Source organism: Helianthus annuus, chromosome 6 (assembly GCF_002127325.2).
Source record: "Helianthus annuus cultivar XRQ/B chromosome 6, HanXRQr2.0-SUNRISE, whole genome shotgun sequence".
In the NCBI taxonomy this organism is placed as follows: Eukaryota; Viridiplantae; Streptophyta; class Magnoliopsida; order Asterales; family Asteraceae; genus Helianthus; species Helianthus annuus.
This window is the reverse complement of record NC_035438.2, coordinates 7,413,596-7,430,869: the sequence shown is the minus strand read 5'-3', so window position 1 is coordinate 7,430,869 and position 17,274 is coordinate 7,413,596. Positions and strand designations below refer to the sequence as shown.

The window sequence follows — 17,274 nt, the reverse complement described above, 5'->3', positions numbered from 1 at the left end:
AGCGAACAAGAAATAAGCAAGTGATGTGAAGACCCTAGTGCAAAACGGCAAGCATCACAAATTGTTGAAGAGACAAAAATATTTCATGGAAAAGTAAGAAACGAGATGTTGTATCTAGATCTTCTACTGAGGCTGAGTATCGTGCTATGGTTTACATGTGAGATTGTTTGGTTACGTTGGTTTTTTTGCAGATATGGGAGTTAACATTTCTCAGCCTACGCCTCTACATTGTTATAACAAAAGTATTATGCATATTGCAAACAATTCAGTTTTTCATGAGCAGACAAAGCATCTTGAGGTTGATTGGCACCTCACTCTTCATCATTTACAGCTTAGGACCATCTCACCTTCCAGATTGCCGATATTTTTACCAAGGCTCAATCGGCATCTTGGTTTCGTTTCTTGTGTGACAAACTCTCAATACTTATTACGGTTGCATTGTGAGTTTGAGAGGGAAGTGTTAGCATAATAAAGTATGGGTTCGTTTGTATTGGGCTTGTCTCTTAGCTCATTTACCTAGTTAACCTAGATTGTTTTCCTATATATTATGTTTATTTCTTTGTACTGACATATCTCTCTGCTCATTTAACTACTTAACCTAGATTGTTTTCAACTTTTCATATATATTGTGTTTATTTCTTTGTTTATGTAACTCTTTTATTCACTTTCATTATAATAAACCCTTTTTCCTCTATACATATTTATTAATTAACATTCTTTTTTTTTTAACAGCAGATATAATAGTTAACATTCTTAAGCAAGACATTTCATGTATTTTGGCTTACAAAATGCATCTTTGAATATTTATCACGGTTTTAATTCATGTTTAACATTCTTTCCGTTTTGCCTTTTTTATGTATTCTTTGAACTCTTGGTTTACGGATCTTTTTAAATTTTTTTTAGTAGAAAAGTGTGTTTATTTACAACATAACCATGAAAACAATCAGCCTTTAGACATCTCAATACGATTACAAACTGATGGCAGGTAGACAAGCAACAAGCTGCGCCGCTACCCCTTTCTGAATAGCAAACCCTACCCTGCTAAACACAAAATTCTGCCCCTTAACATATGCGGTGTTACTGCTTACCACCTGTTGAGCCCGCTTTAGGAACCGCACCGCGTCAGGGGCGAGAGCGCCAAATGTATCGAAAGCGAACGGGACGAACACGTGCTGATTCTCGATGCAAGCTTTTTCGTGTTTAGCTACTTTGCCCGCCTCTGCCTTGGTTATCGTCTGTCCCGCCACAAACCCGTGGTCCCTTAGCCCAACGAAAGTTTTGGAGATCATTTAGGTACTTTGAAACAATCAACAATAATGAATCTAAAGTTACATCAGCATGAGTATTAAACAAACCCAACAAATGTGTATCCAAACCACCCTAAGATTATAGCTAAAATCACCATTTTGTGTTCCTATGTATTTGAATGTTCACAAGCACTATAGATGACTCGGCTTATAACGCGTTTTGGAAACATTATGTAAAGTCAAATGTTGACGTTTCCACAGGGCGATGACAACATGAATCAAAACATCAACGAAGTCAACTCAAAGGTGAATTACGCTCATTACATTTGATCGGTTCGTGTAAATACAATATTTCCTCACTCTGCAAGTTTTCCAGCATGTCAAAGAGTTCTAATCAAACAACATGCCTTTATAACACCAAGAAAAATCAAATTCTCAATCCGATTATTTCTATAAACCTCAAGATAGCACACGCCACACAACTTCAAGACACATCTCTAAATCGCCGTTTGATTTAGCATCGGATCTCATATGAACCGGCTTTGGTAATATACCTGACCCACTCAACCGTGTTGTACCCGCTCTTCTCCCATACCTTGAGAAACCTGACTCTTAATCCAGATGCTGTAAACATTGGAACCTACCACAAAACACAACATTGAAACCATTTTACTTTTGAAATTTAAACAATTTAATAGTATGAGGGTCAAAAGCTATTTTTAAATGATTTATTTGAGTGAAATGTCATTTCGTCCCCGAGGTTTGGCTAGTTTTGCGACTTTCGTCAAAAGGTTTGTCTTTCCGCATCCGCATCTGGGTCCAAAAGGTTTGAAATCTTGCCATTTTCATCCGGCTCGTTAACTTCATCCATATTTCTCCGTTAAGTCGGCGTTATTTTCGTTTTTTTTTTTGTTAACTTAAAAGGCAATGCGGTCTTTTTCACTTTATGTACAGACATTTAGCATAATGTACAAGCGAGTCCTTAAGTGAAAAGAACCGGATTGTCCTTTAAGTTTACAAAAAAGACGAAAATACCCCTGACTTAACGGAGAAATATGGATGGAGTTAACGAGCCAGATGAAAATGGCAAGATTTTAAACCTTTTGGATCCAGATGCTAAAAACAAACCTTTGGACGAAAGTCGCAAAACTGATCAAACCTCAAGGACGAAAATGGCATTCTACTCAATTTATTATAATGGAAACTTTGAGGTGATGTTAAGAAGTTATCACCTGAAACTCCATCTGTATTGGCGGTCTAGTCCATGACTTCTTTTCTGCGATCGTTGAAATCAACTCCACTTCTGCGCTCAAAGTTGCTTCTGTTTGGCCTGGAAATTTTCGTATCCTGCAAATTAATTATAACAAGCACGTGTTACAAACCACTACCTAACTAAAGGGTATGCAAAAATACGATATAACTCACTTCCACATCAAACAGTCCATAGAAGCATTGTACTTTGCTCGCCCTGATGTCACTTGAACACTCGTTTTTGCCGTCTGTTTGGGTACTGGAACCTTAATCACAACTCCAAGTGCAAACATTTTTGCACCAAAAACGCTCTTTACCTGAAAGCCATTAATATTGATAATTCGGTTTAGTGGTTTACTCATGAATGGTTCGGTTTATGTTTTATCTCTAATAAATGAATCTAAAGTTGCCTAAATTATATTTTAACGCATTAACATTTTAGATCTTTTTATTTAAAAAGTTGGATTATTGTTAGAAATGATCTTATTTTATAACCATATTTGACACGCTGATCATCTATTAAAAAAAAATTTTGAACAAGAAGTATTTTTTGACACTTCTTGTTTTACAAACCTTAACGTTAACTTCCATGCGCGTCCTGCCTAATTCTTTGATGGTGGGCAATACCCGGAATGGAAGATTTACACCTTCGGTAATACGATATCTATTGAATAAAAAATCAAAACTTATCAACAATAATGTTACAATATGTTGATTTAAGATTAAAATATTAATTATTAAGAAAGGAAAAAAAAAAGACAAATATAGTTACTTCATTAGCTCGAATTCACCATCTGGTGGCACAAAGCTGACGGTTTTTTCTGAATTAAATCTGGTCAAGTTCACACACTGATGGAACGTAACATCATCCAGCTCAATGGTTTTCCCACTGCATTATATAGTAAGTTAAGTGTAATTAAACCGAAACAGTTATAAAACATTTAAAGAGTTATTAAATGCCATTTTAGTCCCTGTGGTTTCGGCCATTTTGCCAGTTTAGTCCAAAGGTTTCATTTTTAACCTGTGGGTCCAAAAAGGTTTCACAGTTGCCATTTTAGTCCACTTGGTTAACTTCATCCATTTTTTCTGTTAACGAGAAGGCCAATTTGGTCATTTTGTATGTAATTCTATTAACTAAAAGGGCAATTCAGCCATATAAAATGACCGAATTGGCCTTCTCGTTAACAGAAAAAATGGATGAAGTTAACCCAGTGAACTAAAAGGGCAACTGTGAAACCTTTTTGGACCCACAGGTTAAAAATGAAACCTTTGGACTAAACTGGCAAAATGGCCGAAACCACAGGGACTAAAATGGCATTTAACTCTAAAATTAATATATGTGAATTCAGAAATTACCTCTTAGTAGGGCGTGACTTTAGTTCAGATTCTTTTTCGAGTCCGATTTTGTCATTTAACCCCAGTTTCAAATCAGGCATTCCAGAAAGAAAACACTTCATAAGAATCTTTCCCGTTACATCACAACGTAATACACTACCTTTAAGCATTATTATTGTTAATTAATCAGGGAATTAAGTATTCAACATATAATATATAACACATTAAAACTGTACCTTTTGAAGACATAAGAAGATTAACACTTTCCACAATATCCAAAAACACTTCGTTCTTTTTATAAGCGAGACCTTCCCTACGCCACCCGACAGCACCCGTTACTTGTAAAGTAGCATTCGGAACAGGTTTATCTGTAGGCTGTTAACATTCATTTAAAAAAAAAGAGCTACAGTTTAGAAAAAACATAATGAAATTCTACCAAGAAGATGATTGAAAAAGATAATAGTTGGCATATAACCTTGGATGAAAATGGTGAACGTACGCCTTCTTGAGTAATGTAAAGCTTTAATATTTCTGGTGAAAGATTTTGCGGATAACCGAAGTCCATAATCTCTGCAAATAAAACAAGATATAGAAAGAGTGAAACATGGTATGGTCTTGGTTTTAAAAAGCGCACCCTAGGCGCACCTATGCGCAAGGCGCAACAAGGCGCAGGGCCTGGGGCTTTTTTGCTTCTCGCCTTGTGTAATTACAGGAAGCAACCAAAAGGCGCATTTTTTGATTTTTTTTGTGGGCTTTTTGGCCTGAGGCGCGCGCCTCATGAAACTTAGGCGTTTTACTGCATAAAAATGTTGTACCTTGGGTTTTTTGACTTGTACATGTAATTAAAATGGTATAAAAGCCTTACTTATAGCTATATTTTGGTTAAAGGGAGCTAAAAACCTATGGGATATATAAAAAAAAATTATATAAACATCTTGCGCATCGGGTATGAAAAGCCCACCGCTTTTGCGCTTTGCGCTTCGTGCCTCAAATTTAGACCTCGTCGCTTTTGTGCGCCTCTCGCTTTTTAAAACCAAGGGTATAGTAAGAAGAAAATTAAAGAAATGTGATTTATGCAAAGCACCTCATACCATCTAATAACTCGTATATTAAAACAAAGTTGTTACGAATGGCATCCTCATCAAAAGCACCACCAAAATATGATTTAAATAAATTAACCGCCTGCATGAGGAAAAAAAATAGCTATATGACACTAATGTTGAATTAAGTGGTTAAAAGGTTCTAAATACCACATTCACAAGCCGTGCACTTTTTTTTTGTGAAACAAATATCAATTAAATAGAAAATGGAAAAATAAAAAAATTACCTCAACAACAAACTTGAAAGCACATGCTACATTGGCATTACTGCTGACAACGATGACAATGTAGACATTGCTAATTCTCATATAGAAAAAAGAGCAACCACCGATCTGGCGAACAGGGCACGTGCCTAGTTCTTTCGTTTGCATTATGTGTAGTCTAAAGGCATCAACCATATTTCCCCTAAAAGATGTGACAGTAAACAACAAATAAACATAGTGAGATAAATGAACACATTTACACGTATGCATTTGCAACAACTGATTAATATTACCTTGTAATACCATTACTCGATGAAATCAACAGATAATTTATTGCAAAAACAAATTTGACAACATAAGATGAAAATAAAAATGAAAACTATGATAAGTCATCAAAGTCCGTAATTATTTCCATACACAACAGTGCAACTTTAATAACATCAACAAGGACAAATAGACATATAGCACGTTAATCTCTAAACCTAGTTGATTATAGGTGACACGCAAGAGGCACAAACGTGAAAACATCGATAGTACAAATAAAAAAAGGAATGCATAACTTAGTACTAAACTACTAGTCATGCCAATAAGAGATTAGGTAATAACCCGAATCGTACTAGAGAACGATCTAAAAAATGCTTTCAAAAGCAAATTCCATCTCTTATATAGTTGTAAGTAAGTATTCTAGATACACGAATTGTAAGTAAGAACCAATATTAAGTAGATAAGAACAAGAGCCGCATAAATACACTTATTGCTTTAACTATGATACATAAAACGATTATGTAACCGTGTAACCCACTTTCTTTCCCTTTCACCCGATATATTATGTTATCTGCTTATGCGGTTCCCTACTTCAAATTAGTGTGTGTGTGTGTGTACTTTATCTTACAAAAATCAATGGCTTACTTTACTAACTCAAAATATGACCTGGATTCTAAACTTTTTATATATTAATTAACTTGTTAGTGATAAAGTAGCAACATAATTTATGTCAATCTTCTACCCGGGGAAACAAGATTTCAAATCAGGAAAATCTATAAACTATTATCCAAAATTATTCTACAGAAGTCTCTCTAGTTTGCTTAGGTTCTGGTAACCATCAGCAAACTAAAGGCATCATAACTATTGTTCTTAGGAATTTTCATCTAATTGGCCCATTATTCGCTAGGCGATCAACGGCGGTCCTAATCGGCCAAAAGTCGGTGGCAGCCCAGCGATTCTGTCCAATCCTGGTAAACTCCCGTGATTAATCCTGTCTACTTAATAAAATTACATAAAAAATGTTTATATATGTATAAAACTGAATATTACATCTAGAAATCCCAATCCAATTAATCACTAATCGGTACCCCACCGGCCCGACTAGTGCCTAGCGGTTCTTACAAGTTACAACACTGGATACAAAAGACGGTTATGTAATCGCATAATTCACTCTCTATCTCCCCCTCTCCCACTATATCCAGTTAGCAATATGTACATGTACCTATGCGATTCTCTACTTCAAATCCATGAGTTTAGTCTTTAGTAGGGCTGTAAACGAACCGAACGTTCAGCGAACAATTCGTGAACTGTTGGGCGGGAAGTTCGTTTATGTTCGTTCAATTAGCTTAACGAACGAACACGAACAAAATATTCCGTTTGGTTAGCTTAGCGAACGAACACGAACAAAGGTCTCATTCGTTCGACTGCGTTCGTGAACGTTCGGTAACATTCGTTCATGTTCGTTCGTTAGCTAAAATTTGGACATTCAAGACATTTTATAGGATAATTATGTGTTTGTTAGTTAAACTTTGAATAATTATGTCTAAGTTAGTTAAACTTGATTCATCGTTTGGAGGTTGTGTTTAACTACTTATGTCCAATGTTTAAGGTTAACAATGTTTTCATTTTTAATTTTCAACTTAAATGGCCGTTTACGTTCGTTTGTGTTCGAGACGCGTGTTCACCAACTGTTCGCGAACAACTGAATTTCCTTAACGAACACGAACATAAACTTATGTTCAGTATGCGTTCGTTAACCGTTTGCAAACATGTTAATTTCCTTAACGACGTTCGGTTGGATTACAGCCCTAGTCTTTAGCCTTTAAAAATCAGTGGCTTACTTTACTAACTCGATCAAAAAATGACCTAGATTCAAAACATTCTCTACGAACTAATAAGTTGTATAAAATGTATGTTAATCAACAAGATCTGAAACCAGTAAAATCTATAATGCAAACTAATCTACAGAACAAACAAGCACATAACAATTAGTCTTCAAAACTTATGGAATAAAATCATAAACTGGCACTAATTATCCCTAAATAGGGGAACATAGAGAGGTGGCTGACCCGACGTCATCGCGATATAGACGGTTGATGAGAACATCACCGCGAAGATTTAGAAAGTAGATAGCAGAAGCAGCCACCGGCATCTCTGAAGCAGGCAGCTGGTGAAGTCAGCAATCGTCAACGATGAGTGCAGATCAGATCAAAACAGATCTAGAATGTTTAATTGTTCTGAAATTGGGATTTCAGATTTGTTGCAAGGTTTTCTTCAATGGCAGCTGTCGAAGACTAACGGACGAATTGGGGGCAGGTTCCGTTTGAGCACAAACGCCGCTTCTTCGTCTTTTTTATTTTTTAACTAGTGGAGGGTGACTGACTAGCGACGGTGTTAAAATTTGTAACGCTCGGACTAAAAAGGCGAAATACGAAAAATAAATAAATTATATATTGTTATGTTTTCCTTAAAATCAAAGGGAACAAAATGCAATCTCAGCCATTGGATTAAGATGAAATTAAATCCTGACCCTTATAATTCAGAAAAAGAAGGGGAGGTTTTTTTTGTTCACTTTGACTTTCTCATACTAAATTTTGGGAAAAATATACACCACGATCTATCTAGAAGCGGAGGTTATCTGCCAGTTTCGAATTTGACCTTGTATCTCATAAATTTTGGGAAATAACTGATTAGTAGAGGAGTCGGTTCGTCTTTTATTACTCTTATTCCAAAAGTCAACGACCCGGTTAGCCTTGGTGAATATCGGCCAATAACTCTTATTGGTGTTATTAGCAAGGTGATATCTAAGATTTTGGCTAACAGGATTAAAATGGTGATGGGTAAGATTACGCATGATACGCAGTCCGCTTTTTTATTAGGGAGGTACATCTTGGATGGTCTGTTGATTATTAATGAGATTTTTTCGTGGGCTAAAAGGCAAAGTAAAGAGTTGTTTTTTTTCAAGATTGATTTCGAAAACGCTTACGATAACGTCAATTGGGATTTTTTGTTATCTATTATGAGACAAATGAATTTTCCCGAGAGATGGTGTAATTGGATTAAAGGTATACTTGTGTCAGCTAGATCGTCGGTTTTGGTTAACGGTGCACCGACCTTCGAATTCGATTGTGAAAAAGGAATTTGCCAAGGGGATCCTCTCTCACCGTTTTTGTTTATTATTGTGATGGAAGCTTTCTCCAGCATGATTCGGAAGGCTTGTGACAGTGGGGCTTTTGATGGGGTTCGGTTTCCTAACGGTCAGTTAACGGTTTCTCACCTTTTATATGCTGATGATGCTATGGTTATGGGTGAATGGTCAGATTTTAATTTCATAGCTTTGAAAAGAGTTTTACGGCTTTTCATTTAGTGTCCGGTTTGCGGATTAATCTAACTAAATCGACTCTTTTCGGTGTTGGTAAAAATATGGAAGAGGTTGAGTCGAAAGCCGTAGGTTTGGGTTGCAGGCCTGGTTCTACTCCTTTCAAGTATCTTGGTATCTTGGTAGGGGCAAATATGAACCGTATTAATAATTGGGAGCATGTTGTTGAAGTGTTTAAGAGACGCCTTTCGAGGTGGAAAGCTACTGTTATGTCGATAGCAGGGAGAGTTACGCTTATATCTTCGGTCCTCGAAAGTCTGCCGTCTTATTACTTTGCGCTATACAAGGCTCCTAAGACGGTTATTGACAAGTTAGAAGCCATTATGAGGAGGTTTTTGTGGGGAGGTAGTGAAGACAGAAATAAGATCCATTGGGTTGCTTGGGAGGAAGTCACGAAACCAAAAGATAAAGGAGGGTTGGGGCTTCACAAACTGGAAGATTGTAACAATGCTTTGATCCTCAAATGGTTATGGCGTTATCGTGTTGAACCGGAGGCTTTATGGAAGAAGGTCATTGATGCGATACATTTATCTCTTAGAAGTTGGGAGCCTATCCCATATAAGAAATCGGTTCCGGGTGCCTGGAGCAAGATCGCTTCATTGGGGTCTCGGATAAAGCGTCAGGGTAAAAGTTTCATAAATACTATTCGGGGCAAAATGGGTAACGGTAACAAGGTTCGGTTCTGGATCGATCCCTGGGTAGAAGAATGCAGCCTCAAGGATTTATATCCAGACTTGTTTCGTTTGGAACAAGATAAGTTTTGCTTGGTGGAGGATAGGTTCGCTCAATTACCTCAAGGGAGTGTGGTCCAATGGTCTTGGAGGTCTTATCTCGCGTCAGATGTTGAGGTTCATCAATTGCTATTATTGCATAGAAGCATTTCAGGTGTGGTTTTGTCCGACAAGGCAGATGAATGGATGTGGTCATTTGGTCATAATCTTTTAGTCTCTGTCAAGGATACAAGGAAATGGCTCATAGAAGACAGCAGCGATAGTAATGGGTTCGTGTTCAGGTGGTGTAAATGGATCCCCAACAAGTGTAACATCTTTATGTGGAGGGCTCTCAGAGACCGTATCCCGACGACTAATGCTCTTCTTAGAAGAAACGTTAATGTGGGAGAGGATGTTTGCAAATTATGTGATGAAAATGAAGAAAGAATGGCTCATTTGTTCTCAACTTGTAGGTTCTCCATGGGTGTTTGGGTCGGCGTGTCGGCTTGGTGCAAGCTTCCTCCTATGTTTGCATTTTCGATTAATGATATTTTGAAGATGGTCGACTTTTTGAAGCTTACGGGTGTTAAGAAAGATATGGTTTACGGTATTCTTATTGTTTCGTGTTGGAGGATTTGGAAGGCTAGAAACGAAAAATCATTCTCTAACATAGCCCCGGATGTCGTTAAAATAGTGGCGGACGTGAAAGCGTTGGGTTTTCTTTGGTACAAAAGTAGATATAAAATAGATTTGGTAGATTGGAAACGATGGTCTCGATTTATTTTTGATGTAAAGTAACTTGTTTTTGTGGCTTATCTCTAGCTTGGAGATATTGCCGGTTTTGTGATGTTTATGAAATTTGCCTTCCCAAAAAAAAAAAAAAAAAAAACTGATTATGCTTCCACCCCACGTCCCTTAACCGTCACTGCTCTCCCAAACTAGCGTCTACTTCCCCTTCTTCATCATCAACTCCGTCTCCATTTTTCTGCAAATACCTTTTTCCCAACATCTTATCTGAGAATCATTCAACCCTTTGCGAATTTATGATTATGATTCCGGCCACCAATCCGAAAGCTGTATAATCAGTTCCTCCTTAGCAACGAACCAAGGTAAGATCTCTAACTCCGTGATTTTGTTTCATTTATCGTCATGATTTTGTAATACAAAGTGAACCCTAACCCACTTCAGTCCTTAATCCTATTCATGTATATGTAAGTTTAAATTCACTGTATTCTAAATGTGGTTGTACTCCTCATTCATCATAATTTAGGTTTCTCATTATTTTAATGTATTTTGAAAGTAAATTGCATCATCAGGATTGTGAGAATGCTTCTTCTACTGGATTTTTCATTCTCTGGTGAGATAACCAATTGAACTTGATTATTTTGACCCCTAATGTAATCAAAATCATAATCACTAACACAGTAACACCTATTGTTCTTTGTGCCCTAATTACTGGACTTTTCTTTCTACTTTTATCACTTAATTTGTACATTGCAGATGACAGTAGGAGTGGCACATTTGTCTTAGGAAATCAGTGTATCATTCAGCTTCACTCTTCGACCTTCCCGCTATCGTGGAGTTGTACAAAACTTACGTTGACAATGTTCTGATCAAAACAACAGATGTTGGTCAGGTAGGCAGTGTTTGCCTTTTCTATATCTGTTTACAAATTAACATTATTGATTCATTTATTAATCTCATGATAATTGTATAATATCAAAGATAACCATGGTCAATGAAGAGGGTGACAGTGATCCTCCACCAGATGTATTGGAGTGCCGCCATAGTCTTACCCCTCCTATGGGCTACGAGAGATGCTAGAAGGCGGAGATTTCACAAGGAACGAAATGTATGATGTTTTCTCACGTTGTAAACTTTAAGCGACAAACTGTAGAACATTGATGATGGTAATGGGCTAGCTTATGTGTTTATAAAGCAGTCCAAAGCAAATAAGGATGCAGTCTAGCTTATGAAGGTTTTTATTTTTATTTATTTATTTATTATTGTGGGACTTTTGCATTTGTAAATTACTATATCTTTTGTGCAGGGCTGGCTGTTCTATTCAGACATATCATTCTGGAAAATGCCACAAATGAAAGTATATTTTTCAGTTATTTTATTGATTTTGTGTTAGAATAAAAGACTAAATCTTGATTGATGACTTGCCAAGTTCATTTTTTGTAAACGTCAGGCTCTCTCATTCTGCCCCATTTGAGAAAATGATAGTTCTTGATCTATATGCCGACGTAAAACCTGTATGGGAATCATCATCTCAATTCTATAGCGTGGCGCCCTTTATACATGGTAACATCATCATTCAAGTATAATCACTTTTAGCATACAAGTTTTTCAATTGTTTGTAGATTACATCCTATTTTGTGATTTATATATAAATGAGTAGTATGTTACACAATTTTGGAGGGAACATTGAGATGTATGGCGTATTGGAAACACTCGCATCAGGCCCTATTGTTGCACGTGTTTGTAAAATTTTCAATTACTGTATATTTATTTATTTTCAAGTAGACAGATAATATAATTTGTAGATAATAACTTGATTATTAGAACAGTTAAATTATATTTTTTGATGTTGTGTTTTTTTTTATTTAATTTAATACAGGTTGGTGTTGGGATGTGAATGGAAGGAATAGAACATGAACTTATGAATTAATGTCTCAAATGGCATATAGAAAGGATAACGTTGGTGTTGAGGGGATTGATGCTTAAACATCTTTTATTGTTTCCATCTTTGTTTACAAAAAAATTTGCGTGACAATAACTGATAAAGGTAATTTGTTTGATGTCTTCAAGCCTGTGCTTTGGCTTTCATTTGTTATTGACTTATTGTTTATCAAATAAACAAAGTTCTTTCATTGAACAAAAGTGCCTTCCGTTCAAAAAAAAAAAAAAAAATCGTAGGCCCGGTTACTACCAATGAATGTTATTAATTTGGGTGAATATGTTTATTGATTTTGAATGTTATTATTTTTGGAAACCCGGACCGGTATAAAACTACTTTGTCATTAAACTCTAAATATGAACTCTTTTGACAAAACATTCTACACATTTATGTTGGTTTTAAATAAATAAACTTTTTGTTTAGAATACAAAGAATAAAATAGTTATATCATTATACCAGTAATAGTTTAAGTTGGTAGGTACATGACTACATGATATACATGGAAAAATTATGTTGGATGAAAAACTAAAAATAAATAAATGGAGGAAAAACTAAAGAGTTAAATGTGATTTTAGTCCATGTGGTTTGTAATTAAATGGAGGAAAAATTAAAAGTTCTAGTCCATAGTAATTACATTAATATCATACAGAGTAGAGTGGGTGTGGATTTGTAGCGTGGTGAGTAGCATAGGGCTGAAGACGGTAGGATTTTCACCGGCGTGGGGACTAATGTGGGGCGACGTGGCACGTTATGGTTGGTGTGGCTTATCGTCATTGCCCCCAACGATTAACTTTTTTTTAAATATAAAAATAACATCTCCTATATAATTCAACCAATTCTATCATTTTTACCTTACAAAAACTATCATTTCTCACAACAATCTCTCAACTTTCATCTCATTTTCTCTTCGAAAATTTAGAAAAATGTCAGCAATTCCATGGACCGAATAAGAGGACATTGCATTGTGTGAATCTTGGGTCGAAGCGCTTACAACTATACGCCTCGTGATCGCCCAGGTCTGTTTTGGGGACGCATTTTCTAACAATTTTGTATTTATAGGGGTGACACAACCCGAACCATGAATGCACTTTCTTTGCATTTCAGGACTATTCGTTTGCATAGTATAAGATTTAAGACAATGCACAACCTTGTGCAAAATAACGATAGTGACCTTTTTTTCATTTTCCTATTTTATTTTTTCCCCCACTTGTTCCTTTGTTTTCAGTTATGTGAATTTTATGTTCGGGGGCCGCTTAATCTCAACTACTGATCTTGCAAATCAAGGGCCAATTTTTTCTCCTACAATTTGTATACTTATTTCCTCTTATACAATAACCTTTCTCCAAACTACTGATGTGTGTAAAATGCAACATATAAATTACATCAAATAAGGCATAAAACTAACCCTTTTTAAGTACTAATGTTGGAAAAAGAGTGTTTTTGTCTTCCTTTTGTATTTTCAGGATGAAATGAGCTCAAATTCACAAAAGAAGCAAAAAGACAGCTAATTCTAACATAAATACAAGAAAAGGAACAAAAGTAGATTGCCCGAACCCTCAACGGCATCCACCCAAGCAAAGAAAAGAAAACAGAAGCCTGAACACGCCCCGTGCTCAGCCAGCACGGGGCCGTGCCCAAGAAGCAGCAGAAAAGACAAACCTGTAGAAGCTTCTATTGCCCACCACGGGGCCGTGTCCAGTGAGCACGGGGGCGTGGCGAAAGTACAGCAGGCGCATTAATTGTAATTGCGAATTACAATTAATGAAGAGAGAGAGTGTCAGACGAGCACGGGGGCGTGTCCAGCGGACACGGGGCCGTGCCCAGCCTTCTGTTCAGCCTATAAATAGGAGTGCTTGGTTTCATTCCAACTCATCCCTTGGCACACCACCTCTCTCACACTTCATCCACCACCCACCACCACCATAACACCATCATCCACCACCATCATCCATTGTCCATCGTAGAGTGTGTGAGTCGTCTCGGGATCCAAGATTGATAGTAAGAGTTCTTGACAATCAAGGCCATGTTTGCCTAAGTCTCTTACATTACTTGGTGAAGACAAGTGTTTAGTATAATACTTTTTATTTTTAATCTTTTGCACTTTTTATTTGGTTTTGTATTAATGACTTTAATAACTAGTTGCTTATGTTGAAGGTGATCTTTCCTTATCGTTTGTCCGTGGTGTCTTGGCATTATTTTACTGTCTATATAAAATAAAAGATTTTCACCATTCATATCTCCACGGTCTATATGGAGGTATGTTGGCTACCTGGTCGGGGGTTAAGGGAACGGTTTGGTAAGGGTCTTGCCCTTGTTCAGCGTTTAGAGGTCCTGCAAGGGACCTGGGTCAAATTTAGTAAGATCTCCTTCAATGCCCATAGGTATTGGATGGCGGGGATCCAAACTCTTTGACCCCCTCATAAGTTAACTACTATTAATACTATAACCCGGCTATTTAGGACTGTATCCCTGCTGACTCAGACTACTTAGCCGAGGGTAACGTCACCGCCAAAAGCGGGGCCTACCATAATTTGCATTAATAACTTAATTCATTATCTTCCAATAATCCAACCCTTTAGGATTGTATCCTTGCTGACTCAAACTACTGGGTTGAGGGTAACGTCGCCTTCAAAAGAGGGGCCTACTACAATAACTAAGATAATCTCTTAAACAAGTGTAAAAGTGCGAAAATAATCAAAGGTTATACTAATACACGGGTCGGATCCAAGTGATTCATCTTGTCTATCTGTTTTTATTTTATTTTTATTTTTCAGCATTTAGTTAGTTTTTATTTTCTTAGTTTAAAAACCTTTTCTAACTTTTTGATTTGATTAGACGTTGAGGATAAACCGGTATTAAAAGCTCTTGTGTCCTTGGACGACCTCAGTATCTTACCAACACTATACTACGTCCACGATGGGTGCACTTGCCCATATGTGTGTTTAGTGTTAGTAAATATCGTGTTTTATAAATTTAAAACTTGGCTAAAGGTGTAAAAAAGGGCTTAATTATACATTAAAAATATATTGCACTACACACTCATCAAGTTTTTTGCGCCGTTGCCGGGGACACAAGGATTTTAAGAAAGTTAGGAATCAACGGCCTAATCATATTTTTATTTTTCTTTTTAATTTTTTAGGATTTTCTTAGTTTTTCAGCTTCTGCAGAGCTCAGCACGGGCGGTGCCCGCTGAACACGCCCCCGTGCTCAATCATTGGAACTGACAATCCTGTTTTAAGTCAGACAGTAAGCTGAACACGGGGCCGTGCTCACTCAACACGCCCCCGTGCCCAAGATTCTCTTACTGAAAACAGAACCGTTAGATCCCGGCGGTTGGTAATTTATGACATAAACATGAGTGATAGTAATTCTTTTTACTTTCGGCACTCTTATGGTATGTGGTGTCAATTATGTGGAGGCGAACATGAAGAATTAAAATGTTATTTTCTAAATTATAGGCCCCACTATATAGACTCACTAATCCCTTATAACCTTAAGAGGGGCGAAAGTAAAAATAAGCACTATCTCTCCCTCGAATGCGCCCAGCCAGATATTCTAGAAGAAATGCTCCTTGACGAGTTATTTCAACTAGAAGAACTAATTCTAAATTGGTCAAAAGAACTTAGGAAGGATTTTATTGATCCGCCCCAAGACGATGACCATGAAGAAATGTTGGAACCGCATTCCGACAACCTCGTTGCTCACGAAAATACCTTCATACCTAGAAAAGACTTGGACGATAGTCGTCCCTGTGCCGATTGTGCCGTGAAGGACTCTCCATCGACTTCGTTCGATGCATACATAGACCTGAGCGATTCGGCATACACCTTCTTTAACGAGAGCCCGGGAAAGGGTTGGACTTGTCCACCTAGAATGAAAATAGGAATTATCCTCACCGACAACCTCTTGCGTTCTCGCCTTAGTATAGGACAATTAAGGTATCTTAGGCACTTTGGGGTTGTTCCAACCAATCAAGAGCCACCCGACACAGGAAGCTCCTTAAAAACTAGACAACTTCATAAAAATGATCCCTCGACACGGGGCCGTGTCCAGCCAACACGCCTCCGTGTTCACCAAAAGATTCCTTTCTGATCAGTACGTCAGAATACGGACAAACTGTGTCAGAATTCACCTGCACACGGGGCCGTGTCCAACGAACACGGGGCCGTGTCCAGGATGCTGTCGTTTTCTATAAATGCAGGCAAGAATTCTGCACATTTGGACCAACTTGGGACAGAGATTTGAAGGAATCTTCTCTCAAACTATCCTAGGTAAGTCTAAAAGAAGGTTCCAACAACCCATCTTGTCCTTTCCTCTTCTAGCCATTTCCTTCTTTTTCATCTTTCTCCAAGAACTACCATTAAAAGTTTGAATTCTTCAAACTTTGTGGTAGAAAGCAATGAGTTTTGTTTAAGGAATCTTGGTAAAAACATGTTAAGTAACATTGTTTAAAGTTATTAATATCTAAAAAGCCTACATAAGTTCAGAAAATAACTTAAAACTTCAAGTTTCCTTGCTTCAAAATTCTGCAAAAAGATGAACACGGGGCCGTGCTCAATGAGCACGGGGCCGTGTCCAGATACTGTTTCATCAAATAAACTGTTTTTCGGTTTATTTTTCGTAGAATGTCGAGTGAAAACAGCGAAACATCATCCGTTCATTCATCAAACAGCCGAAGAGGAAGGAGACCCTCCGTTGAAACTACGCTTGTGCACTATGTGATAGCATTAAGGGAGGCTCTCGACGAAATGACATCAGTAGAGGAGGTCCTAATTGACCGTATTAACGATCTTACGGTGGGGCTCGAAAGCAGCTTCCAAGAAATTAACCTCTTGCACCAGAGGTTAAATATTCTTGTAGCACCCCCGATGGAACCAGTCCTTCCACAACAGGATTGGAACTTGGCACTCGGGGTTAACAACCCTACCGGGTGGGAAGACTTTCTAGCAGAACCTCCCATGGAACACCAACAAGAGATTCCAGCGGAAATCGAAACTCCTCAAACTAATGCAAATGAGCCCTCCTTTCTCCTCCCAAGGGAGGTGGAGGAGTGGCTCGCCGACATATGAGGAGGGCCACACCCGGAAGAAGGAGTTTTAAAA

The 17,274-nt window shown here is 37.5% G+C and overlaps 1 protein-coding gene and 1 long non-coding RNA gene across 2 annotated transcripts; one reads left to right on the top strand and one right to left on the bottom strand.

Moving 5' to 3' along the window:
* Positions 1-1,481: 1,481 nt before the first annotated feature.
* On the bottom strand, positions 1,482-7,785 carry LOC110864543 (AP-2 complex subunit mu). Its single transcript, XM_022113635.2, has 11 exons — positions 7,470-7,785; positions 5,161-5,338; positions 4,925-5,015; positions 4,309-4,403; positions 4,070-4,208; positions 3,855-3,993; positions 3,271-3,387; positions 3,072-3,162; positions 2,673-2,815; positions 2,480-2,594; positions 1,482-1,887 (listed from the first exon to the last, which is right to left on the bottom strand). The coding sequence occupies exons 1-11, from the start codon at positions 7,550-7,552 to the stop codon at positions 1,762-1,764; spliced, it is 1,317 nt and encodes a 438-aa protein (XP_021969327.1). The 5' UTR covers positions 7,553-7,785; the 3' UTR covers positions 1,482-1,761.
* A 2,662-nt stretch (positions 7,786-10,447) lies between these two features.
* LOC110863711 lies at positions 10,448-11,902 on the top strand. Its single transcript, XR_004860001.1, has 4 exons — positions 10,448-10,598; positions 10,990-11,125; positions 11,215-11,590; positions 11,684-11,902. It is a non-coding gene; the product is annotated as an uncharacterized LOC110863711 (long non-coding RNA).
* The last annotated feature ends 5,372 nt before the right edge of the window (positions 11,903-17,274 follow it).